Below are 23090 nucleotides of genomic sequence, written 5' to 3' on the forward strand. Positions count from 1 at the left end.
CTTAGAAGACATTTTTTCCCTTAGGATCCTTCACTAACCTTCCAAAGTACAAAAAAGAAGTTACCTCTTTGCTCCTCGCTGACCTAAATTCTTGTCCTCACAGTGTATTATTGTTTTTTATTACTACTGAGCAAGCAGCTAAACACCAAGTGATACAGGAACACATTTTACTTGGAAGCTAATGTTCAACAGGAATCAAACATAGTAACTGTGACTCTGCTGGGTGGACAGTCTGCAGGAGCCTGTGAATCACCTGCCCATCAGTGGACTCAGTAGTGACACGCTGGGGAGCCTACCTTCTCTGAGACAGCAGTGAAGGTCATGGCGTGGGTCATGAGTGATTCACCAAAAGCCAACCTCTCAGCTTTATTCATGTTCTTCAAGGAGACACCGAACACTAACTCGTGGTCATAGCTGGAAAAAAAGGACAGAGTGAATAAAGAGAGCTCAGTCTGACTGTATGGCCCTGAGGTAACTGGAGCCTGACAGTGGGTGACAAGGGGTGGCTCTGTACATGGTGTCTCAGTGAGCTCCATGCCTTACACCTCACTACACTATGCAGGACAATACAAGAGCACTAAAAACAAACCCTCGAAAATAAATACTAACAAGTCCCATTTGTACTGTTATTCTGGCAAGAAAACTGTGTCTGTCTGTGTATGAGAGAGAGAGATAGAGAGAGAGAGAGAGAGAGAGAGAGAGAGAGAGAGAGAGATCTACATAGCTCTAACTGTCCTGGAACACACTATGTAGACCAGGCTGCCCTCTCATTTAGCAATCTGCTTGCCTCTGCCACCTGAGTGCTGGGATTAAAAGTGTGCATCACCACAATGGGCAAGAGAATTATCTTTTAAGAAGTAAAAATGCCTTTGAAGTAACTTCTTATAATGGTCTCTTTCAAGTTTACAGAACTTCCCAGTGTCTGAATCAAACTACTGACTGCGGTATGTATGTGTGTTTGTATGTATTCATTCATTCAGTCATTTAGAGGCAGTGTGTTATATAGTCCAGGCTGATACTGAACTCGCTATACAGCCATTGACTTGAGATCTTGATCATCCTACCTCCATTCTCCATTTCAAATATAAAACCAAAAAGTTTCACCATTAGTTTTTTCTTTTTCTTAAATATCAAGACATTACCAAACTTTTCTACTCATCAGAATTATTTATGAGTAAATCAAAAATAATGTCTTTATTTTATGGTTTTTGTAAAGACTGCATATTTATGTCTGTGTGAGTATATGCCCCACTCAACATGTGTGCAGGTGCCCAAGGAAGTCAGAAGAGAACATCAGATCCCATGAAGCTGGAGTTACAGGTGGCTGTGAGCTATCCGACATTAGCTGGGAACTGAACTCAGATCCTTCCTCTGCAAGAGCAGCAAATGCTCTTAACCATGATCAGCCATCTCACCAGCTCCTAAAATGATGTATTTTAAAATCAAGGGATCTTGTCTGATTCGGCTTGGAAATGAAGCTTTGACGTCATCAAAGACGAAGGAGATGAGTTAAGGTAAATATATAAATTAGCCCAACTTGTCCTAAAGAGAATATATACAAAGCATGAAAGGAAAAGAAGCATTTAAAGACGGATCAATAAAAAAGAGCTCTGGAAAGTCCTTCACTGCACCCCAAGTGTGCTGAGTGGCTTTCCAGGTCATCTGCTGCATGTTCATGGAGTCTTTCCCACACAGGACAGCATCTAGGAACACCAGTGATTTCTGTTCTAGTGTGATCTTGGTTTCCAGGGTTAAAGAAGTTACACGTGTGCAATCTCTGGCAGGAGCAGAAAACTTCACGGATGCAGAAAAAGACCCACCCTCAGGCCGACATCAATGTCTGCATGAACCTGATCAGAGGCACTCCGACCATGAGTGCCCTCCAACAGCAACAACCCACAAAGAGCTTCCTACTTTGAACTCTGTGCACTCACACATTCATGTCACTGAGGCCCAGCTTGCCATTGAAGTGTTTTCCAACATCACAGCCAAACCACACAGCCTAGAAATAGAAGAAAGTCAGCATAAACCAGAGTAGTGAAAAAGAAAGCAGCAGCTGTTTTAACCCCACACGGGAGACACAGAACCATAAGGCAGTACTAACCTCTCCATCTTTGATGGAGGCAGCAACCATCTTTTTCAAGAAGTCAATGGGCTGGTTGTTATAGAGCGTTTTTCTCCCTCCAACCATATTGCTCAAGTAGTCTACTGTGTACAACTTATTGTACTTGTGCTGGGGCCGTGGGTCATTCACAAAACAAATCTTTTGAGATCAAGAACATGTATATTAGAGCACAAGACCAAGGATGTCAAGTAAGACACAACCCTCTCTGCTAGATTGCTATGGTTACAACGAGCTCATCTCCTCTAACTACAAGAATAAACACTAAAGCCACAAGGTAAGTGTAACAATCAAAAACTGGCAAAGCACGCGTGAAGAAGGGGACTACATATTCTAATTAGCACAAAGAACGCACTTGAGAGCCTTCTCTACCTGTCCTCCCTACTGGTAAAAACTGCCCCACATTAAATCTGTCATAGTAACCCATAAGGCACCACTCATGGAACACTGTCATAGGCCCTTTCTCAAACAGTAAGAGAGGCTCAATATGTAGCAATGCAATTTTCTTGGAAGAGGGTCAAAAAGCCCACCAGGGAAGGAGGCCCTGGTTATCCTCTAGGCAGATGTAAAAGAAGGAAGAACAGCAAACAGTGGATGCCCTCTTTAACAAGAGTTTCCAGAAAGGCCAAGAGATGAGCGTGCTCTGTGCTCTGAGCCTACATGAGCAATCCAATATACTGCCATTTTGCTTTGTACCTGAGATTGATCTGAACCTTAAATTTCAAGGAGGAAGGTTGGGGATTTGGGAATAACCCGACTTCTTGGCCTAGACTCAGAAGTTCTCTGACGAGAAACACTGGAGAAAGGAGACCCTGGTGTGCCTACTTCTGTCAGGTGCGTCCAAACTTCAGGAAACATGCACATTAGCCTGGGAATCTTATACTCTGTGTAAACAACAGGTACTTGACAATAAATAACCAGCGGCTGGTGGCACCAGTCTCAAACCTTATCTTGCATGTTGAAGAGTGGCTTCACGTGTTCCTTGTAAAACTGCAAGGGTGTTATGGGGCCAATCTTGTGGTAATTTTTATCTTTGTCTCGATACTCCCAGGTGAAGGTCTCTGGTGGGTTACCCAAACAGATGCACACCACTCTGAATATCTGAAAGAGAGGGGGTGAATAAGGGTTTCATTTTCCATAAGCCTGAAAAACAGTAAGACAGCAAAGTTTCAAACCCAGAAATTGCAAAAAAAAAAAAAAAAAAAAAAAAAAAAAAAAAAAAAAAAAAAAAAAAAAAAAAAAAGAAAGAAAAAAGTCTACAACTGTACCAAGATGTGGAAGTTGTCACAGTCAACATCTAAGTTCTCAGAGACTCTGAATGTGAATATTAATGCTTAGCAGTGTGCAGCAAGCTACATTTCTCTAGTTAAGAAACCTGCCCACATCAGGCATGGTAGCACATGTCTTTAATCTCAACACTTGGGAGGCAGAGGCAAGTGGATCTCTGTGAGTTCAAGGCTAGCCTGGTCTACAGAATGAGTTCCAAGACAGGCAGAGCAAAGAGTGAGGAAATCCTGTCTTAAGGAAAGAAAGAAACTTGTCTACCACTGATACCCAACAAAACCGAAGTTGTTATTCTGCTAATGATATTGTTTATTTTTTAAGATTGTATTTTTTTATGTATATGCTCACAAACTTGTATATTACTACATATGTGCCTGGTGCCCACAGAGCCCAGAAACCACCAGATCCCGTGGAACTAGAATTCAGACAGTTGTAAGCTGCCATGTAGGTGCTGGGGAACTGTGCCTGGGTCCTCAGCAAGAGTAGCTGAGCCATCTCTCTAGCACTGCTAACGACTGTCAAATAACATATACTGCATTGCTTCATGATTCTCTCCCACTCTCATTCTTTCTCTTCTCTCTTTTTTTTTTTGGGGGGGGGGGGGGCAGGCAGTGGCAATACTGGGAATTGAACCAGGGCCCTATTCATGTAGGTAAGTGCTCTATCTCTGAACAGTATCACCAGTCCCCCAAATAGCATATGTTTAACATATTTTACTTTAAATTATGTGCATATATGTGTCTGTGCAAGAAGGTGCAGGCACAAGAGCACAAGTGCTGGAGGAGAGCAGAGGCATTGGATCCCTCTGCAATTAGATAAAGGAACTTGTAAACTGCCCCTTATGGATACTGAGAATCTAACTCAGATCTTCTGCAAAAGCAGTACATGCTCTTACAAGCTCCAAATAACATATTTTATTAAAAATATAAGAAGACCTTTGAGTTAGCATTAATATAATTCAAAGATATGCTTGCATTATTTTCATTTTCTACAAAGAAAAAAAGAATAACTACTGTGTACATAACTATAATATATAAAATATTTCCTTTTCTATCTCAAATTTCCTTGTCATTTTTTTTTTCTTTTTCTTTTTTTCTTTTTTTGGTTTTTCGAGACAGGGTTTCTCTGTATAGCCCAGGCTGCCCTGGAACTCACTCTGTAGACCAGGCTGGCCTTGAACTCAGAAATACGCCTGCCACCACCGCCCGCTTTTTTTTCTTTAAAATCATTGTTGTGGTGGTCTGAATAAGAATGGCCTCTACAGGATCACATATTTGAATACTTAGTCATCAGGGAGTGGCACTACTTGAAAGGATTAGAAGAATGAGGTTTCTATTCCAAGCCCAAAGTCTCTGTCTCTCTGCCTAGGGATCAAGATCTAGACTTTAGCTCCTGCTCCAGTGCCATCTGCATACTGCTCCCCACAAGGCTCCCCACCAGAATGATAGTGACCATGGTGATGGTCTGTAGATGCTCTGCCCAGGGAGGGGCACTATAAGAGCATGTGGCCCTGTTGAAGTAGGTGTGGCCTTTTTGAAATAGGTGTGTCACTGTGGGTGTAGGCTTTAAGAACATCATTCTAGCTGCCTGGAAGCCAGTATTCTGCTAGCAGCCTTCAGATGAAGATGGAAAACTCTCAGCTCCTCCTGTAGCATGCCTGCCTGGATGCTGCCATGTTCCTGCCTTGATGATAATGAACTGAACCTCTGAACCTGTAAGGCAGCCCCAATTAAATGTCCTTATAATAGTTGCTTTGGTCATGGTGTCTGTTCACAGCAGTAAAACCCTAAGACAGTTTCCAAAATACTAATAAATTTACCTGGTAGCTTTCTGGGTTTCATATAACTTTTCTCCTACAATGTAGTACAAGCTTTTTAAGAATAAGGACCAGAAAACTGTCCTCTGACCTTCACACCTATGTCATAGAATGCTTGTGTGTGGGCAAAAGTACACACACACACACACACACACACAGAGTTAAAAAAAAAAAAAAAGAGAGAGAGAGTGTGGAGGACCATGTATCATGGCTGTCCTGTGTGCCCTGAGGACCTTAGCTGCACTGAGCATATAACCTGGATATACCAGCACACCTGGATCATTCCCACATCACCTCAGGGTAAACAATTTCAGAAGCATAGCTTTTTCTGAGTCACTTCCCTGTTGAAAATTCAATAAAGCTTGCCTATTGTTTTCTACAACAAATCCAAACTCCATGCCTTAATTTCTTTTTCTTACTTTTCTGTTCTTATGTTCAGGAAGTATGGCATGTACTACTCTTAGCTGTATAGCTCAATTCACTGTTTTTAACAGAAGTAGGCACCACCTAAAACAGAATGCATTAAAAAGGGTTTCTGGGTTCTTTTTTTTTTGTAAATAATTCACATAATTTCCCAAGGTAACTATCATTTGACTCCCATAGCTATGATTCAATCTTGCCTACTCTTAAACTTTGTACAAATGGAGTCAAAAGCCACTCTCTTTTGTGTCTGGTTTCCTTTTGCCAACACGGCTGTGAGCATCACTCACTTCCCTGAGTGTATAAGCAATTTGTTCTTTATTGCTGTGATCCTCCTGTCTTTATAGAAGGAAGTTAACTTTCAAAAGAGGGTCTGCTCACCTTTCATCTTGCTGTTTTCCAGAAGAGAAGCAGCTTTTATTACTATTGGCTGTGTGCTTTATAAGCTTGCAAGGCTGAAACATCAACCACTGTCTTCTAATACTACGCTCTCAAATTGGTTTCTGCACAGCAGAAAGATAGCAGCTTATAAGCAACTGTAATGAGTTACTACAGCCATGAGTTGTGAGCTTTGCTTGAGATCCACATGGACCACACATCATCTTGGATTAGCTCAGTACTAAGGCTAATCCAGGGGAACTCTAGGATTCTGTCACCATGGGGACACTGACACTGGGAACTATGGTAGAGACCATGATGTATGTTCAACTATTAACTGCTGAAATACATGTGTATCTATCAGTGAAATTGGTCTGGTCAACTCTAAAGTAATGCAAAGGTGGTGAATCCACTAAGCTCTGGCCAAATAAAACAGAATGAAAGCTTAAGACAGCCAAGTAAGTTTCTGATTACTTGTAAACATATTTTAAAGATAAGTATGAACTCTTTCCTCTCTAAGTTGCAGTGTACCTTATGATATATTCTGTTCCCTACCTGAATACCTGAAGTAAAAAGTATTAAACTACCACCTCCTCCTCAAAGGTGCACCTGAGGCAACACACACACACACACACACACACACACACACACACACACTCCCAGGCACATGCACACAAACTCATCAGAAGAAATTTGGTACTGGCAAGATGGCTCAGTGGCTAAGGACACTGGCTGTACAAGCCTCAGGACCTGAGTTCTATTTTTAGAACCAACATAAAGGCAGAAGGAATTAACTCCATAAAGATGTCCTCTAGCCTTCGTGTATATACGATGTATATACCATGTATATCCACAAACACATTACACACAAACACACACACACAAAACTGATAATAATAAAGTTTTTAAAACTTTTAAAGAAATCTACATTTTTGTTATCTGATTGAATTCTCCAGTGAGCCCCTTTATAAGAGAGTACTCAGTCACTCACCCCTTACAAATCTTAAGTTTGTTTTTTTTTTTTTTTTTTAATCAAATATATATAATAAGGCCAAGTACTGTTCCTCTTAGATTCTAAAAAGATTCTTCAACTTAAGATGTCATTTTGTAAGACAGGAGTAGCACACACCTTTAATCCCAGCATTGGAAGACCGAAGCAGGCCAACTGAGAGGCCTGCCTGGTCTAAATCCTGAAACCCTGTCTCAAAAAACAAACCAAAAAACATGTAGTTTTGCTATTAAGTCGCTTGTAATGGCTATAAATTATCCAAAGTCATTTATCTTTGAGCTCATCTGCAGCCATGTGGAAAGAATGTCTGGCTCCAGTCAACTAATAATAAATGAACTTTAATTTTAAGAAACCTTCCAAAGTGCAATCTCTGAGGCTCATGAGACTGTATTTTCTTGACATATAAAAGAGTCATTTTTTTTTTTAAAAAATAACACTAGTTTCAAAGGTACAAAGTGACACTATTGAATATCCAAGTCTGCTCTCTGGTGGACAAAGCGGGAGTGTCATCTGAGTCTCGCAAAATGTAACCGGCATTCATAGCAGATGATGCACAAGGGCGAGCTATGACCCCCAGAGTATGGTCACACATTAGAATCTCCCATTGAGCCACGGTGGTGGGCACGCCTTTAATCCCAGCACTTGGGAGGCAGAGGCAGGCAGATTTCTGAGTTCAAGGCCAGCCTGGTCTACAGAGTGAGTTCCAGGACAGCCAGGGCCACACAGAGAAACCCTGTCTTGAAAAACCAAAAAAAGAAAAAAATATATATCTCCCATTGAGCCACTGGTGACTTTGGGATCCTCACTGTCCTCCCAGTCCCCTGTTCCTCCCTTCATTTTCTCAATGGGACAATTATACTTTTACATATTTTATTTGTCTCTGCCTACTAGAAAGTAAACTGCACAGAACTAGGGATTCCTATCTCTTTTGTCCAGTGATAAATTCCCAATGCCTAGAACAGTGCTAGGTGCATGTACCTTGTCTGTCTTGTAACTGTGATTTTGGAGCCACCTAAGTTATCTAAGTTAACTGACTTAGAAAAACAAAAGAACTAATACAGTCAAGGGGATGGGCTTAGGAAATGTGGGCTTTCCAAAAAATATAGGGAAACTAAAGGCAGAGAGATAAACAGCACAGAGACCCCTGCACCTGATTCTACCTCCCCAAAGCCCCAATCCAATAACTATGTGGTCTTGTTGATTCTGATTTAAAAAACAAAAAGCAATGCTTTTTAGTTATTCTTCTCAGTACTAAGTTACTGGAAAAAAAATTCTCTCATGTCTTTGACACACTGAGACCCTTTTCCCTTGCACCTTTGGAAGAAGGCAGCCAAGAGAAGCCATGCTCACCATGGCTGCACATGCCTCTTGAGGCCACCTGGCTTTTAATTCTTGATTAATTTAATTGCTAATTAAGTTGGAAATTTAAACTACTCTTACTCTGGGAATGTGCAATCTTTGTCTACTAACCTATAACCCTTCAGAAAAGCGGAAGTCTGTATATAAAGATCTAATTCCTATCTCTTGTTAAATACATCTTCTAAGGGGGCTGGAAAGTTGGCTTAACAGTTAAGAGCACCGGCTGCTCTTTGAAAGAACCTGGGTCCAATTCTCAGCAGCTTACAACCATCCAGTTCCAGAGGCTTTGACACCCTCACACAAGCAACATACAGGCAAAACACCAATAAATACTTCTTCTAAGGAGGCAGAGCATAAGTTTTGAGTAGAATTTTGCAAAGAAATTCTATTTTAATTGACATCTAGCATGGTAAATGACATTATCAGCATAAGGAAGGAAAGAGAAAAAGGGGACACAAAAAGCATGGGACTCAGAGCACTGCCCCTCAACCTCAATTTAAAGACACACAGATGAGGAAGAGCCAATTCTCTCTCACTTGGCCATGTCTGGAAGACAGAGAAGTCAGACAGGTGAGGGAGGAAGGACGCACTAGGGAGGGCAGTCATAAATGTTCCCAAGGGGGGAATCAGAGAATGTAAAGCCAGCCAGCAGCAGACAGTGACTGATAGAAGGCTAGGAGACAGTAATTCAGAGAAAACTGGTTTGGAAAGCCAGAACTATCTAGAAATGTCACAATCTTAGAAGCAATGGTTATCAAGGAAATCAAAAAGTCTACAGCACAGTAAAACTTAGTTACTCTCATTGTTCTAAAATAAAAGGTACAGTGCCATTTTGTTTTGAGATATTGTCTTACTATCTAGTAATTCAGAGAAAACTGGTTTGGAAAGCCAGAACTATCTAGAAATGTCACAATCTTAGAAGCAATGGTTATCAAGGAAATCAAAAAGTCTACAGCACAGTAAAACTTAGTTACTCTCATTGTTCTAAAATAAAAGGTACAGTGCCATTTTGTTTTGAGATATTGTCTTACTATCTAATTTAGAGTAGCTCAAACTTGCAATCCTCCTGCCTCAGCTTGCCAAGGGTAGAGAGTACAGGTATGTACCTCAGAGCCCAGCTTGCTACAATGTTCTTAAGAAATCAATTACCCAAACTTCCTACTTTTACTGATGGAGAAACTCGGTTTAAAGGTAAAATGAACCATCAACAGTCTAACCACAGCATCTTCACAGGGATGTGAACTTTGAAGGCAGTTCAGGAGGTCAGAGGATTATCTAATGAACTCTTTGACTAAGTAACACAGAGAGAGGGGACAAGAGGAAAACATTCTCTACTGCTTCCTGGTGGAGAAGACAAGGGTAATAGCTGCTTAAAAACAAAGAACAACTACCTAGATAAGGAGACTTAAAGGCATAAGTCTATCTTTGGATAGAGCAAAGATGTATAGGGCACACCAGCGTGTATGCTGCTCTGGGATGTTAAGAGGTAATGAGCTCCTGGGGTAACTAGAGAGTGGTTCTGAGATTGCTCCGGAGAGGTATATGAATTAAAGAACTAGACACGCATCCCACTGTGGGCCACTCAAGCCATCTGTATGTTCTGTAATACTTTACATAGACTTTAAACGTTTGTAAGTACTTCATTAGACCATATCTATCTTTCCCTCCTCTCAAATCTTCTCAATTATTATGTCTCTCCTTTACATTATTTTTCCCACACACTATTCCCCTATTCCTGACTAAAGCCTTCCCTCATATTTCCAATCTTCCCTCAAGACACCATGACATCACCCTTCTTTGCCTTCCAGAATGCTCACTGGCAAGCCCTAAAAGCATCCCTTCCAGATAAAGCCGGGATGTCAGTGCTCTCCATTCTCACTCTCACTAACCCTGCCCGAAATGCTATAAGCTCTCGCCTGTGTGGTTACAATTAACTTTCCATCTGGTTTCTGTATTTCTCCAATCTGCTCTCAAAACACCCAGAGTGAAGGTACCTCTATCCATGCATGCCTCTATCCACGCATGCACACATCCATGTATGCATGTGCACGCACACACACGCGCGCGCGCACACACACACACACACACACACACACACACACACACCTTCCTTGAAACAGGGTCTTATATAGCTATACTGGCCTCAATCTTGTGATTCTCCTGTCTCAGCCACCCTATACTACATTTACAGGCATGTGCCACTATGCCCAGCTTCAAAGTACAGATATTTTAAACAAATACTGGGTTAAACTCCCTAAAAGCTTCCTTACTAAGAATAAGATGCAGTTTCTTCACCACAGCTCTGGGTCCTATATTAAGCCAGTTCCCATTTCCTCTACGACCTGTTCCATTCGATTCCACCCTCACTCCCCAGGCTCAAGCCACAGTGCCTATCTGTTACTCAGGAACACCAGCTTCTTCCACTGTGGGGTGTGGCACATTTGTCCTTGCTCTCCCCTACCTGGCTCGGCTCACTCCTGTCATTCTTAGCCCAGCTTTGAACTCAGGAAGACCAATCTAAACAAGTAAAATACGAATCCTGGGGCTGCAATGATTGTTAAGAGTAGCAAAGAGTGCTAGCTGCACTTGCAAAGAATCTGAGTTAGGTTCCAACCACCCACATCAAGTGGCTTATACCCACCCATATGTATCTCATCTGACACTCTCTTCTGGTATCCTTAGACACTGCACTCTCACACACATATCCACACACATGTACACTGTTTCTTTAATAAGCTTTAGAGCCTGGAGAGGTGGTTCAATGGTTCAAAGCACTTGCTGCTCTTGTGGAGGACCCAACCACTATGACTCCCATTACAGGGATTCCACAGCCTCTTCTGACCCTACAGGCTCGTGCATACACATGACACACATACATACACTCAGGCACAGACACATACACACAAAACTAAAAGTATATATCTAAAAATATGTTTAGGGCATTGTTATAGTTTGTCATTGATAATAGGAATAGACATTAGAATAACCCCCAGATAATTTTGGAATTGGTGTTATCAGATCCTCCCACTCATCCTCTGAACATTAAAAGACCTTTTTTTTTTTTTTTTTTTTTTTTTTTTGGTTTTTGAGACAGGGTTTCTCTGTGTAGCCCTGGCTGTCCTGGAACTCACTCTGTAGACCAGGTTGGCCTTGAACTCAGAAATCCACCTGCTTCTGCCTCCCAAGTGCTGGGATTATTAAAGGCATGCGCCACCACTGCCTGGCAGACATGAAGACCTTAAGCATGTTAAACAAATATCACACCACTGAGCTGAATCCTCAGCTCAATCCTGTTTTAAGGTTTGGTTATTTGTTTGTTATTTTACTGGTTTTTAAAGTCAGGGTATCTCTGTATATGCCTGGCCATCCTAGAACTCACTCTGTAGACAATGCTGGCCTCAAACTCAAAGATACACTTGCCTCTGCCTCCTGAGTGCTGGGAGTAAATCCATGTGCCACCACGAACTAGTAGGCTCATTTATTTTTATTTAATGTGCATGAATGTTTGCCTACATGTGTGCCTGGTGCCCAGAGGCCAGAAGACAGTACAGGACCCCCTGGAACTGGAATTACAGATGGTTATGAACCATGTGGGTACTAGAAACTGACTCTGGGCCCTTGGAAAAGTATCCAGTGCTCTTAACCATTGAGCCAACTCTCCAGCCCCATTAATGTTTTTAAGAACCACTGCTATAGAGTTTCCTAAGCCATCAAAATTACTTCCTGCCCCTTTTTATGGCCCTGACAAGTATTAGTTTTGGTCTTTGTTTTAGGATTTATTTTTAACATACCACATTTTGAAAGTGAATACATTAATAGTCCTGAAGGGATCTAGGGTTTAAAGAGCAAGCCCATGGAGAACACCTGTAATTCATGTGGCTACATGATTCCAAAACAGACCTGCTGAGTCTATCATGTCTGCAAACCACCCACCCTCCTCTCTGAAAGAATGCCTTTGGCATAAACAAATTCTATTCAAGCTATCTTGGCTTCATGGTTATTTACTGAAGTCATCATTGAGACTTGCCCATAAGGCTAGGTAAAACATAGGCACTAATTTGTGCCTTTAAATGAAGCTAGACTCTTCATTTCCAAAGAGTCAGGTTTAATGATGAGGAGTTACTTGGAAGATTGTAAAAAATTAGAAATCTACCACATAGATTCTATAGTGAATTAAGTAAACAATCCTATAGAACACCCATACTCAGGACTTGGTAAAGTAGTATCTCTGGATTTCAAGGTAAGGGTAAGAGAAGAAAACAAAACACAACATGTAAAACTGTATGACTCTAATACTGTATCATTCATTGTCCTCTACTAATCCTATGGTTAGAATATAAATCTTAAGACATATTATTAATCCAAGGAACATTAAAGCAAACACCACAAGCCAATATGATACTTGTGATCTATAAGAAGTATTATTTGGAGGCTAGAGAGAGAGAGCTTGGGCAGTTAAGAGCATTTGATTTTACAGATGACCCAGCCACTCTCATGGCAGCTCACAACTGTCTGTAACTCCAATTTCAGGAATCTGATGCTTTCTTCTGACCTCTGTGGGCACTGCACTGCACTTCCTGCACTTAACATACATGCAAGCAAAAGACTCATGAAGTAAAAGTAAATCTTTAAGAAAAGAAATACTATTTGGACCTTTCCCATAATCATTAGCACAATCTTTTTAAAAACTACTACTACATTACTTATATATTTGTGCATACATGTGTGGAAATCAGAGTTTAACTAACAGGATTCCATCTTTCCCTTCAACCATGTAGATCCCAAAGACTTGGGTCCTCAGGCTTGGCGCCACTACTCAGTATCTGCTGAGTCACTCATTGAACCCTGATTGTACTAGTCTTCACCCCTGCTAAGTTCCCATTACCTTAATCGAATTGCAAGTTAATGCAATTTGTCAGGAGAAATGGCCTCAACAAAAGGCATCATCCCAAATGGGCAGGGAAGAGAAGACATGGAGCTGAATGTTTGCTATGTGCAGCGCACTAGCACCTTGCATTCTGACATTTAATTCCTTATTTGACCTCCCTGCCACCCCATGCCCTTCCACCATTCCAAGGAGGGAAGCATTTTAAATCCCAAGCTGGGGTTGGGGATTTAGCTCAGTGGTAGAGCGCTCGCTTAGCAAGCACAAGGCCCTGTGTTTGGTCCTGAGCTCTGGAGAAAAAAAAAAAAAAAAAAAAGACAAAATAAATCCCAAATCATGTTTCAGGTTAGTGAACTACTCAAAACAGGATTTAGGTAACTAGGTCAAAATTTAAGTCCATCATATATCTAACTCTAAAGTCTCTTTCCTCCTATACTAATACTGTCTATCAATAGAACATGTAAGAAAGTTGAATATAATTTAAGTGCACTTAGCAAATAAATGCTGTACATTCATCTATTCAAATTTGTAAGAAACAGCTGTCATGTCAGATACTGGATATGTAACCCATGAATAAACCAAGACTAGAAGTTGAATTAAGAAACCTGTCCCTGGTCATGCAGCTGAGCAGAAAAAGGCATCCATCAGACTCTGTCGACATGCTCCTCTATGCCTACACTGCCTCCCTTAAACATTAATGGTTTCCACTGAAGTACCAGAAACGTATGCCACTCCATCTCCTGCTATAAACAGGGGTCCCACCAATGTGCCCACAGGCTGGAGAAGGTAGCATCTATTCTTTTCAGAGAATTTCAGCTTCACATCTATTAGTACTGAATATGGATATTATTAATAAAGACTCTCATCTCCCTTGATAATAAATGCTGTTAACACCTAATATCTATTTGGCAACTTTTAAATTTTCCAAGTATTTCACACACATTATTTTTAACAGATAGAATCATCAACAGCTCCTCATCTTTATTCTTGCAGAATAAACCCGAACACTCTGCTATTTACCCAAGATCCCTTACACCCACCCACCCTACTGTATACACACTCGGCAATTTACCCAAGATCCCTTACACCCACCCTACTGTATACACACTCTGCTATTTACCCAAGATCCCTTACACCCACCCTACTGTATACACACTCTGCTGTTTACCCAAGATCCCTTACACCCACCCTACTGTAGACAAAACCTCCTTTGCCTGGGTTGGCAGTCCTTGCTAGTCACATGGTAAATTCCTACTGCTGGATCATATATCTTCTCTACATAACCTGAATTATGGAGAATCACGGGAGGCCCTAAATTTGATCTCCAGGATTGGGAGGGGGAGGAGAGGAGAGAATACCACACAAAACCTGAGCCTTTGAGAACAGAAACTTGCCTTCTCATCTTTATTCCCTTAGTACCAAACTCACAGAAGGTATTATTTACAAAATGCATAAAAGATTTTTTTATATAGAACCTAAACTAGGAATTAGGAAACTCAGTACAAGTCCTTAAAAGGCAAGCAACTGTAAATTTCATCTTTATTTTCAGCTTTAAAATGAGTAGTAGTTGTTCTGTTTTGTTGAGACAGGGTATTCTGCAGCCAAAAAAATTATGCAGCTGAGACTGACCTTGAACTCTTGAACCTTTTGTCTCTAAAGTGAAAAAAAGTAGCTTTCATTCAATTAAACATTCACAGCAGTGAACTACATCCCATAATGGGCTTAACAGGATATTTTGGGAGCTTTTTAGACAAGGAACAAAGTCCAAATAATTCTTATTACCTCCTCCATCATGGCATCTTGTGTAGATGAAATCTCTCCTTTGGTTGCTCCACTGTGTACCAGGTTCCGAAGCCGTATACAGAATTCTCTCATCTATGATAGAAACTTATTCAGCATTCCAGTAGTTACACAAGGTGTTAATAAGCCTAACATATCACAACACAGCTAATTCCCTGGGCAAAGTTTATAAAAAGAAATATTTTCCCCAAATGGTCCCCTTAAACAGATAGTGAAAAATACTTTTAATAAGGAGAAAAGATGTGGATTATTCCCAAAGAATGCTGGATAAAAGTGATCTTACTCTGTGACTCACAGCCCACTGTGTGTGGGGAGGGGGGACATCTGGCTCAGTGCCCACCACCCTTAGAAAAGCAGGAGGCAGACCACCACCACACTCAGCACTCTGACACATCTTAGGTAGAATTCTGTTTGTCATTAGCATTACCTTCTCTGCCAGTCACTATGACCATGGCTGCATCAACCTCCAACATGGCTTTTGGTTCTTTCACTTTGGAGAGAGCCCCAACATGAAGGAGATTCCGAAATCTGAACTACAGTGCGAAAGCGACTTGTTCTCGCTCAAAATAAAATCCAAAGTTAAGGTTTATGATCCTTTAGCCTTTGGATAAAGTCCCCAGAGTTTCCTGGGTAGAAAACAGTCTACATTTAATACTGGGGAAACATATCTATTTATTTTTAAATGCACTCTTCTCCCTGGAGATAACAGATCTAATTTCAGTCTTATAGATAAGGGTGTCGAATTTTGGCAACTCCCAGTTCTCAAAAAAAGAGATCTGGCAAGCAAAGCACCACTGCACTAGGCTTATAACCAACCCTGGGAAAATGTGGAGGAGAAATGATTCATTAAGGTTACTTAAGTCATAAAAAAACAGTTCAGTGACTACATCAAATCCTCAGTGGGTGGCTGAACCACACTGATGTGGTCTGGGTAAGCCTAAGAACAAAGTACACTGTAAAAGAAAGTCTTACAAATTGTTCTGCTTGGTTTTGCTAGTGCATGAAATAAGCTCATTCCATCTCTACTAGAAGCAAGTGAGCAGCACAGAAGCCTGGGTGAGGAGGCCCATGGAACTGAACCCAGGATTTCTCTCCTTGAATATGTATTAGAAAACACTAAAATCAACATAAATAAAACACAGTAATCTTAATAATTTCTTTTTGGTTTTTGTTTTGTTTATTTAAGGGAAGTTTACGCCTTCCCCCTTTTAAATATTTATTTATTTACTTTGTGTATATGAATATACTGTAGCTGCCTTCAGACACACCAGAGGAGGGCATCAGATCTCATTACAGATGGTTGTGAGGCACCATGTGATTTCGAAGAATTAACTCAGGTCCTTTAAGCAGTCAGTGCTCTTAACCACTGAGCCATCTCTCCTGTCCCTTTAATGATTTCTTGAAGTTAACATCTAGTCACACTACTTTTGATAGAACTTTATTTCAATAATTATCATGTCTCTTTAAAAAACGAGTTACAAAGCCAGGCAGTGGTGGCGCATACCTTTAATCCCAGCACTTGGGAGGCAGAGGCAGGCAGACTTCTGAGTTCGAGGCCAGCCTGGTCTACAGAGTGAGCTCTAGGGACAATCAGGGCTACACAGAAAAACCCTGTCTCGAAAAACAAAAAACCAGTTACAGGCCAGGCCATGGTGATGCATGACTTTAATCCCAGTATTCTGGAGGCAGATCTTTGTGAGTTGGAGGCCAGCCTGGTCTATAGAGCTAGTTCCAGGACAGCCAGGGCTACACAAAGAAATCCCTGTCTCAAAACACCAAAAAAAAAAAAAAAAAAAAAAAAAAAAAAAAAAAAAAATCGTTTACAGTTTAGGTCAAGTGAACTAGCCCAGTCCCTCCTCCTACCTCCTCCTATTTATTCTGTACCTTGTGATTCAGAATATCATTCATTCTTCTGGTGGCCTCTGTAGTATGTGATTCAGGGAAGCATTTCTTAGGGACAACACCGTATTTTTCTAAAAGACAACAAATTTTAGTGTTCAATAAAGTAAAAATAAATTCTTATTATGGCTGCTTTAAAATAGACTGTATTAATAAACAGAGGTGGGGTTTTTTTACTTGTTTGAAAAAGGGTTTCATGTGGCCCAGGCTGTCCTCGAACTCCCTAGGTGGCTTAGAATAACCTTGAACTTCTGGCCTTTCTGCCTCTACCTCAAGAGGAAGAGGATTACAGGGACATACCAGTAGACCTGGTGTATTCGGTGCTGAGGATCGAACCCATGGCTTTGTGCATGCCAGGCAACACTCTACCCACTGAACTCCATCTCCAGACATTCCTGGCTTACTGGTCTGTTTGATTCTGCAGACTAGGACCTTGAGCACACTGAGAAAAGTATCTTACTACTGAACCATACCTCCAGCCCCTTAAAATGGGCTTTTAATATGCAGTTATCTACCTTAAAATTAATTCTAATATTTTACCTATCATACTTTATAAAGTACTCAGCATTTCTCCCAAAAGAAAATGTTTGGTTAAGGACATTTTCAAACAAGTCAGGGTTTTGTTTACTTGCTCTGTTGTTCAGTTGCTGCTGTTTGCACTACTAGGGATCAAATCTGGGGCCATGTGCATGCCAGGCAAGCTCTCTGCCATTGACCTACACCTCCAAAACAATTTTCTTTTTTCAATTTCTATTTTATGAGTGTTTTGCCTGCATTTATTTAAGTGCACCACATGTGTGTCTGAAGAGGCCAGAAGAGTGTCTGGAATTACAGACAGTTGTGAACCACCAACAGGTGCTGGGACCCCAACCTGGGTTTTCTGTAGCAGGAGTAAGCACTCTTAACTGCTTACCCATCTCTTTAGCCCTATTAATGTGCTTCGTAATTCCTCAGTACTTCCTTTAAAACTACTTTGGTGTGTATGGATGTTTTGCCTACATGTATGTCTGTGCACCATGTGAAGGCTAGAAGAGAATGTTTAGTACCCTGGTGGTTTGGGCCACATATGGGTGCTGAAAATTGAACCTAGGTCCTCTGGAAGAGCAACTATTGCTCTTTAGCCACTGAGCCATCTCTCCAGCCACTCAGTGTTTTTTGTTTCTGTTTTTTAATGGGAAGTTACTCCTAATTAATTCTTCTCCAACCAGACCTTCATAGTATCTATTTCTTTATCAGTTATTTAAAGAGAAGGACTTCACAAGTAAGAATAATAAGTAAAGGCTAATAACTATGTAGCCTTCTTGGAAGCCAGTCGCTGTATACATAACCACCAAAGAAATGCCCCATTCCCAATGGCAGAGCTTGGAATTCCATTAGAGAAAGGCTCTCACCAACAATATTGACAAGCATATCCCATTGTCCACCATCATTTGTAGGGTTCATAAGCAAATACTGCACCAGTCTCCCATCTTCAGGCTCTTTTTTCTGGGCTGTGTCCACAAAAGCATTCAAGAAGAAATAACAGCGTTCAACCTAAAGTAAGAGAACATAAATAAACTTAAAGGCAAAGGGAGCCAATCATGTCACTGGCACGCATGATCAGTAGAAAGGGACTCCTAGGCCAACCAAGGATTCAATATAGTATGTTTTTAAAACTGAAGTTGGTAATTAAGTACCACTATTTGGCTTCAAAAGAATATCTGAAGTTTTTTCTTATACTTGCATATATATTTCAACATACTGCATCTGTGTGCTGCATATACATTCCAGTGTTGAAATAAATTTTATTTTAGAGTTTTTAATCAGTAAACATCTAATGGACAGTTATATTTTAAAGATTTTTCAAAAGAAATAATAATATTTGTTGCTTTTTTTCTTCAGAAAAGTGCTACCAAATGAAGAAACTGTGCTTAAAAGATCAGATGATCTAAGTAAAGATGCATGAAAGGGAAATGGCTAAAAACAAAGTTTTACATTTTAAAGAAACCACAAACAGTGAGTTAATAGATTTGTTATTTCCTCAGAGAACACAGCCACCTACCAAACAGAAAACAGCTGTGGGGCAAGAGTTCAGGGTTAAAGCTTCATCAACAGCACACCAGAAACCCTGGCTCTGACCCTAACACCACAAAAGAAAAATAAGGAAATGTCCTTCTGCCTTCAAGAAGATAGAGTTCTGATACTGGGAAAATAAGAATGGTATCACATGTATAATGAGAAGATACACTGGAATGAGAAAAGCAAAATAATATAAAGGCTGCCCCTAACTAGATTGCTATGAAAACACAAAGAAACCATGCAAGGTCAGTCCCCTACCTTGTCCCAAAAAAACAGGTAAGACTGACTAAACTCAAATTCTTCAACGTTAAATTTTTTCATGAATGGAAGTCTCATGACATTCAAACAAGAAAAGATCCAGCATCGTCCTACAACGAGAAAGAAAACCAAGAAGTTATAACTATTTATAGATTGCAATGCTCCAACTGCATTTCTAACATCAAAGCCATGGTAAGAGCTGGACATTAAGATTAAATAGGAAATAACAGAAATATTAAATTTGTTTGGTTTTGAGACAGAGTACCATGTAGCCAACCTTGTCCTGGAACCTACTATGACAGCCAGAGTGGAGCCTTGAACTCCCGATCCTCCTTATTCCGAATTATATGTATATGTCACCATGCTTGGTTTTATGTGATACAGGAATTTGTGCATGCTAGGCATTCTATCAACTTAGCTACATCCTCAACCCAGAACAGAAATATTAAAGTCAAAGCAAAAAAAAAAAAAAAAAAAAAAAAAAAAAAAAAAAAAGACATGTAGTCACATGGAGAAGTTTAGCATTTCTAACACCAACACACATACAAACACACACACACACAAAAACCAAAGCAAAATCTTCACATGGTGGCACATACCTATAACCCTGGTACATAAGAGGCTGAGGCAAGATTGCTATGAGTTCTAGGTTAGCCTGGATAATGTAGTGAGTTCTAGGATAACCTAGAAACACTGAAAGAAAATGAACAGAGATCATGAATACATTACATGATGTTCAAAAAGGACACAGAGTGTAAAGACACTTTGTTTTTTTTAAGTTCTTAATAAGACATTAGTAAAGTGGGAAAATGTCCTTCTTGACAGGGCCCAAATTGGCGAGAACTTTGAAAAATAAGTATTCTGCTTCTGGACTGAGAGAGCTAAGGAGATGCAAATCACCTGATTTGGGAACAAATATCTTAATTTGGAATGAACAAAAACCTTAAACTGGAATAGCACTCATCCTACAGTGAGTGCTAAGCTTAACATAAGCTATTTTCTCAATAATGAGTTGTTACACTTTAAAGGAGGTATTTAACTAACTGGGCTATATAAACATTTAAACACAAATGGTAAGTTTGGGAGGAATGAAGCAGGAGGGTCAATTCAGCCCAAGAGTTAAAATATAATAATTTAGAAATTAAGGCATAAATGAAAAAAAAAAAAAAGCAAAGTACTTTCTTCTTAAACTCATGTCAACAACAACAAAGTCATGGAAAGAAGCGCCATTGTTCCAGGATAAAGATGTTGTTCAGTTGGCAGAAAGCTTAATAATAGCACGCCATAAAACCCTGGATTCAGCCTCAGCACTGCATAAATTAGACATGGTAGTACATGCCTGTGATCCCAGCACTGGGAAGTGGAGGCAGGAGGAAGCTACACAGCAGGGCTGTCTCTCTACTTGCACGCTCAGTTCCACAGCTCCACACCCTTTATGCGCATCTGGCCACCAGAATCTCTGCTATCATTTGATCCGAATTTTTAACCACAACACACCACCACTCCTCCATTTAGTATATTTCTGACACAGTGAAGTTCTAAGCCCACACATGATGGCGTCCCTGAAGATTTTATGGCAAGCATTAAAAACATAATCATGTTTTCATTTACCCCTGTAAATGCACAATCAGAGCATCTGCAATTTGCCACTATATCAATTTGAGTTTTTAAAGGTCTATTTCCAATGACACCCACCATTTCTAAGTGAGGTCATGTCTTTAGAACATTCAAATATTTTGCCTTTCAAAAACTGAGGGACTCTAATCTCTGTAAGCATTCCACACTAGTGTGGACTAGGGTAACTTCAGAGTGCTGCCTTTACAAAGCACAGCCCCACTGCAGAAGCTAGACAATGCTGCCCGCCCGTGAGGCCTTGGATTAAGGGAAAGTTTTCACATAGTTGGATAGAGTATTTTCACAGACATGAAACCGGGTCTACAACACATGGACAAATGAGAGCGTTTATAAAGGGCACATACGACAATTTTTAAAGTATGCTCTCATATTAAAAACACTCATATAGAGAATAAAGTCTTGATGGATAAACAGAAAAAAACACTCTCCTACTGGTATTTTGCAGATTTTCTACACTGAACAAGAGTGATTTTGTAACAAAGAAAAAAATTCAGTTGTGTTTCTGAATACAGTCATTTTTGTTTTAGGCTTACCTGTGCACTTCTCTCCTGCATACCATTCTGATTTCTGCTACTTCTGGGTGAGCTATTAGGATGAATACTTCAGAGAAACAAATTACATTGCCCATGGACTATGCTCATGTACTATTAGTATTTGGAGTAAAGTGATACACCACATAAGACCTGATCTGCTACAGATTAACATTTCCCTAAGAGACTGGGATCAGACCATGTAGGGTTATTATGACATATTAACTAGTTAGTCTGTAGCCTGACAGACCACACATCCCAAGTCCTTCTGAACTAAGGCCTGTGAGTGCTACGTAAGTACTTTCTACTACATAAGAAGATTATTGCAAGGTCATGACTTTTTCACTTTAAAATTTAAAAATCAATTTTATTATGGTGTAATTGACACACAGCAAAAACATTACCCATGTTAAATGTATGCTTTGAGCTTTGAATTGCTTTAAGTATTTAAGTAGCAATAATGTATTTTATGTTGATACACATGGAGTCGTTTCCAAATAAAGAAAAAGAATGCAAGGTCCCTTTAGTTCAATTTTTTTTTTTTTTTTGAGACAATTTCTCCTATTTGGATTCCTAGATAACCAGTCTCTCAGTGTAGATGTATTTCTAACAGTTTTAACTGGATAGCACCTAGCAAAACAAGAATTTTCAACCAGCAAGGAATGAGAAACCAGATATATTACAAAGTAACTACTGACAGGAACTGACCTGTGAGCACAGCAATCCCAGTGCAATCACAGAGCATATTTAAAAACAGTCGGTGACACTTGGTTGTAATCACCTTAAGGGTTTTTTTTTTTGTTTTTTTTTTTTTTTCTATTTTATACATTCTGATTTTAGGGCAATTATGGGACATCTTCTATGATATGGGTATTTTTCCACTGATTATTTGTGACCAAGGGCCCAAGCCAAATCTGTTAGTATATAGTTCATCTTTGCTTTAGGTTTACCTGTCTGCAACCTCTCCCCTATAAGCTGTTTCTATCTTCTGCTACGTCTAGATGAACTGTTAAGATAAAAATTGCATGAAAACCTCACATATCCAACATCACATAATATCAAAGCCACATGGTGATACACATTCAAAGACCATCATCTGTCACAGATGATGTTAGGGAACACCATAACCGAAACCAATGTTCTTGGGCCTGCCTTTTCTTGTACCTATCCTCTGGCTTATTACAAGTTCTTTCAATGTTACAAAGCTCTGTTATCCCAGGGCCATTTTTAGGACAACAAAATAGTAAAGTAGGCAAGAAGTCGAAGACCTCACCAGAGCTCTTCTGGTTGGTGACAGGCTTGCCTTCCTGAGGCACAACGTGCTGAAACACATGCTGAGCACCCTGGACCGTGGCCCTCTTCAGACAGATATCCAGCAGATCGTGGGTGGTCCCGACATTCTGGGCAAGTACGAACTGAGGGTCAGAATTTAGTTTCTGGATCAAAGCAGCTACCTTCTCCGAATTTAGTCCTGTAGGGAAATCAAACGCCATTCTAATTATGCACGACCCCGACCCCGACCCCAAAGAGGCTGACAGGGACAGTTTTAGGACAGGGTCACTGTAGATCCTAGATTTAACTTCGCAAGAGCATCCTGCAGAGCGCTGAGGCCAGAAAGTCCTCTCCCGGCATCCTCC

At 40.3% G+C, this 23090-nt stretch overlaps 1 protein-coding gene across 1 annotated transcript in view; it reads right to left on the reverse strand.

Annotated features, from left to right (window-relative positions):
- The window catches only part of Blmh (bleomycin hydrolase), a 39983-nt gene that overhangs the window by 16327 nt on the left and 566 nt on the right, over nucleotides 1–23090 (reverse strand). The window contains exons 2-10 of the mRNA XM_034506155.2: nucleotides 22727–22924; nucleotides 19289–19398; nucleotides 18364–18505; nucleotides 16958–17046; nucleotides 15056–15148; nucleotides 3068–3223; nucleotides 2105–2263; nucleotides 1935–2002; nucleotides 297–414 (exon numbers count right to left, since the gene is read on the reverse strand). Coding sequence (XP_034362046.1) covers nucleotides 297–414; nucleotides 1935–2002; nucleotides 2105–2263; nucleotides 3068–3223; nucleotides 15056–15148; nucleotides 16958–17046; nucleotides 18364–18505; nucleotides 19289–19398; nucleotides 22727–22924 — 1133 coding nt within the window. The remainder of the gene's footprint in view (nucleotides 1–296; nucleotides 415–1934; nucleotides 2003–2104; nucleotides 2264–3067; nucleotides 3224–15055; nucleotides 15149–16957; nucleotides 17047–18363; nucleotides 18506–19288; nucleotides 19399–22726; nucleotides 22925–23090) is intronic.

The sequence above is a fragment of the Arvicanthis niloticus genome, chromosome 6 (genome assembly GCF_011762505.2).
Source record: "Arvicanthis niloticus isolate mArvNil1 chromosome 6, mArvNil1.pat.X, whole genome shotgun sequence".
Lineage (NCBI taxonomy): Eukaryota > Metazoa > Chordata > Mammalia > Rodentia > Muridae > Arvicanthis > Arvicanthis niloticus.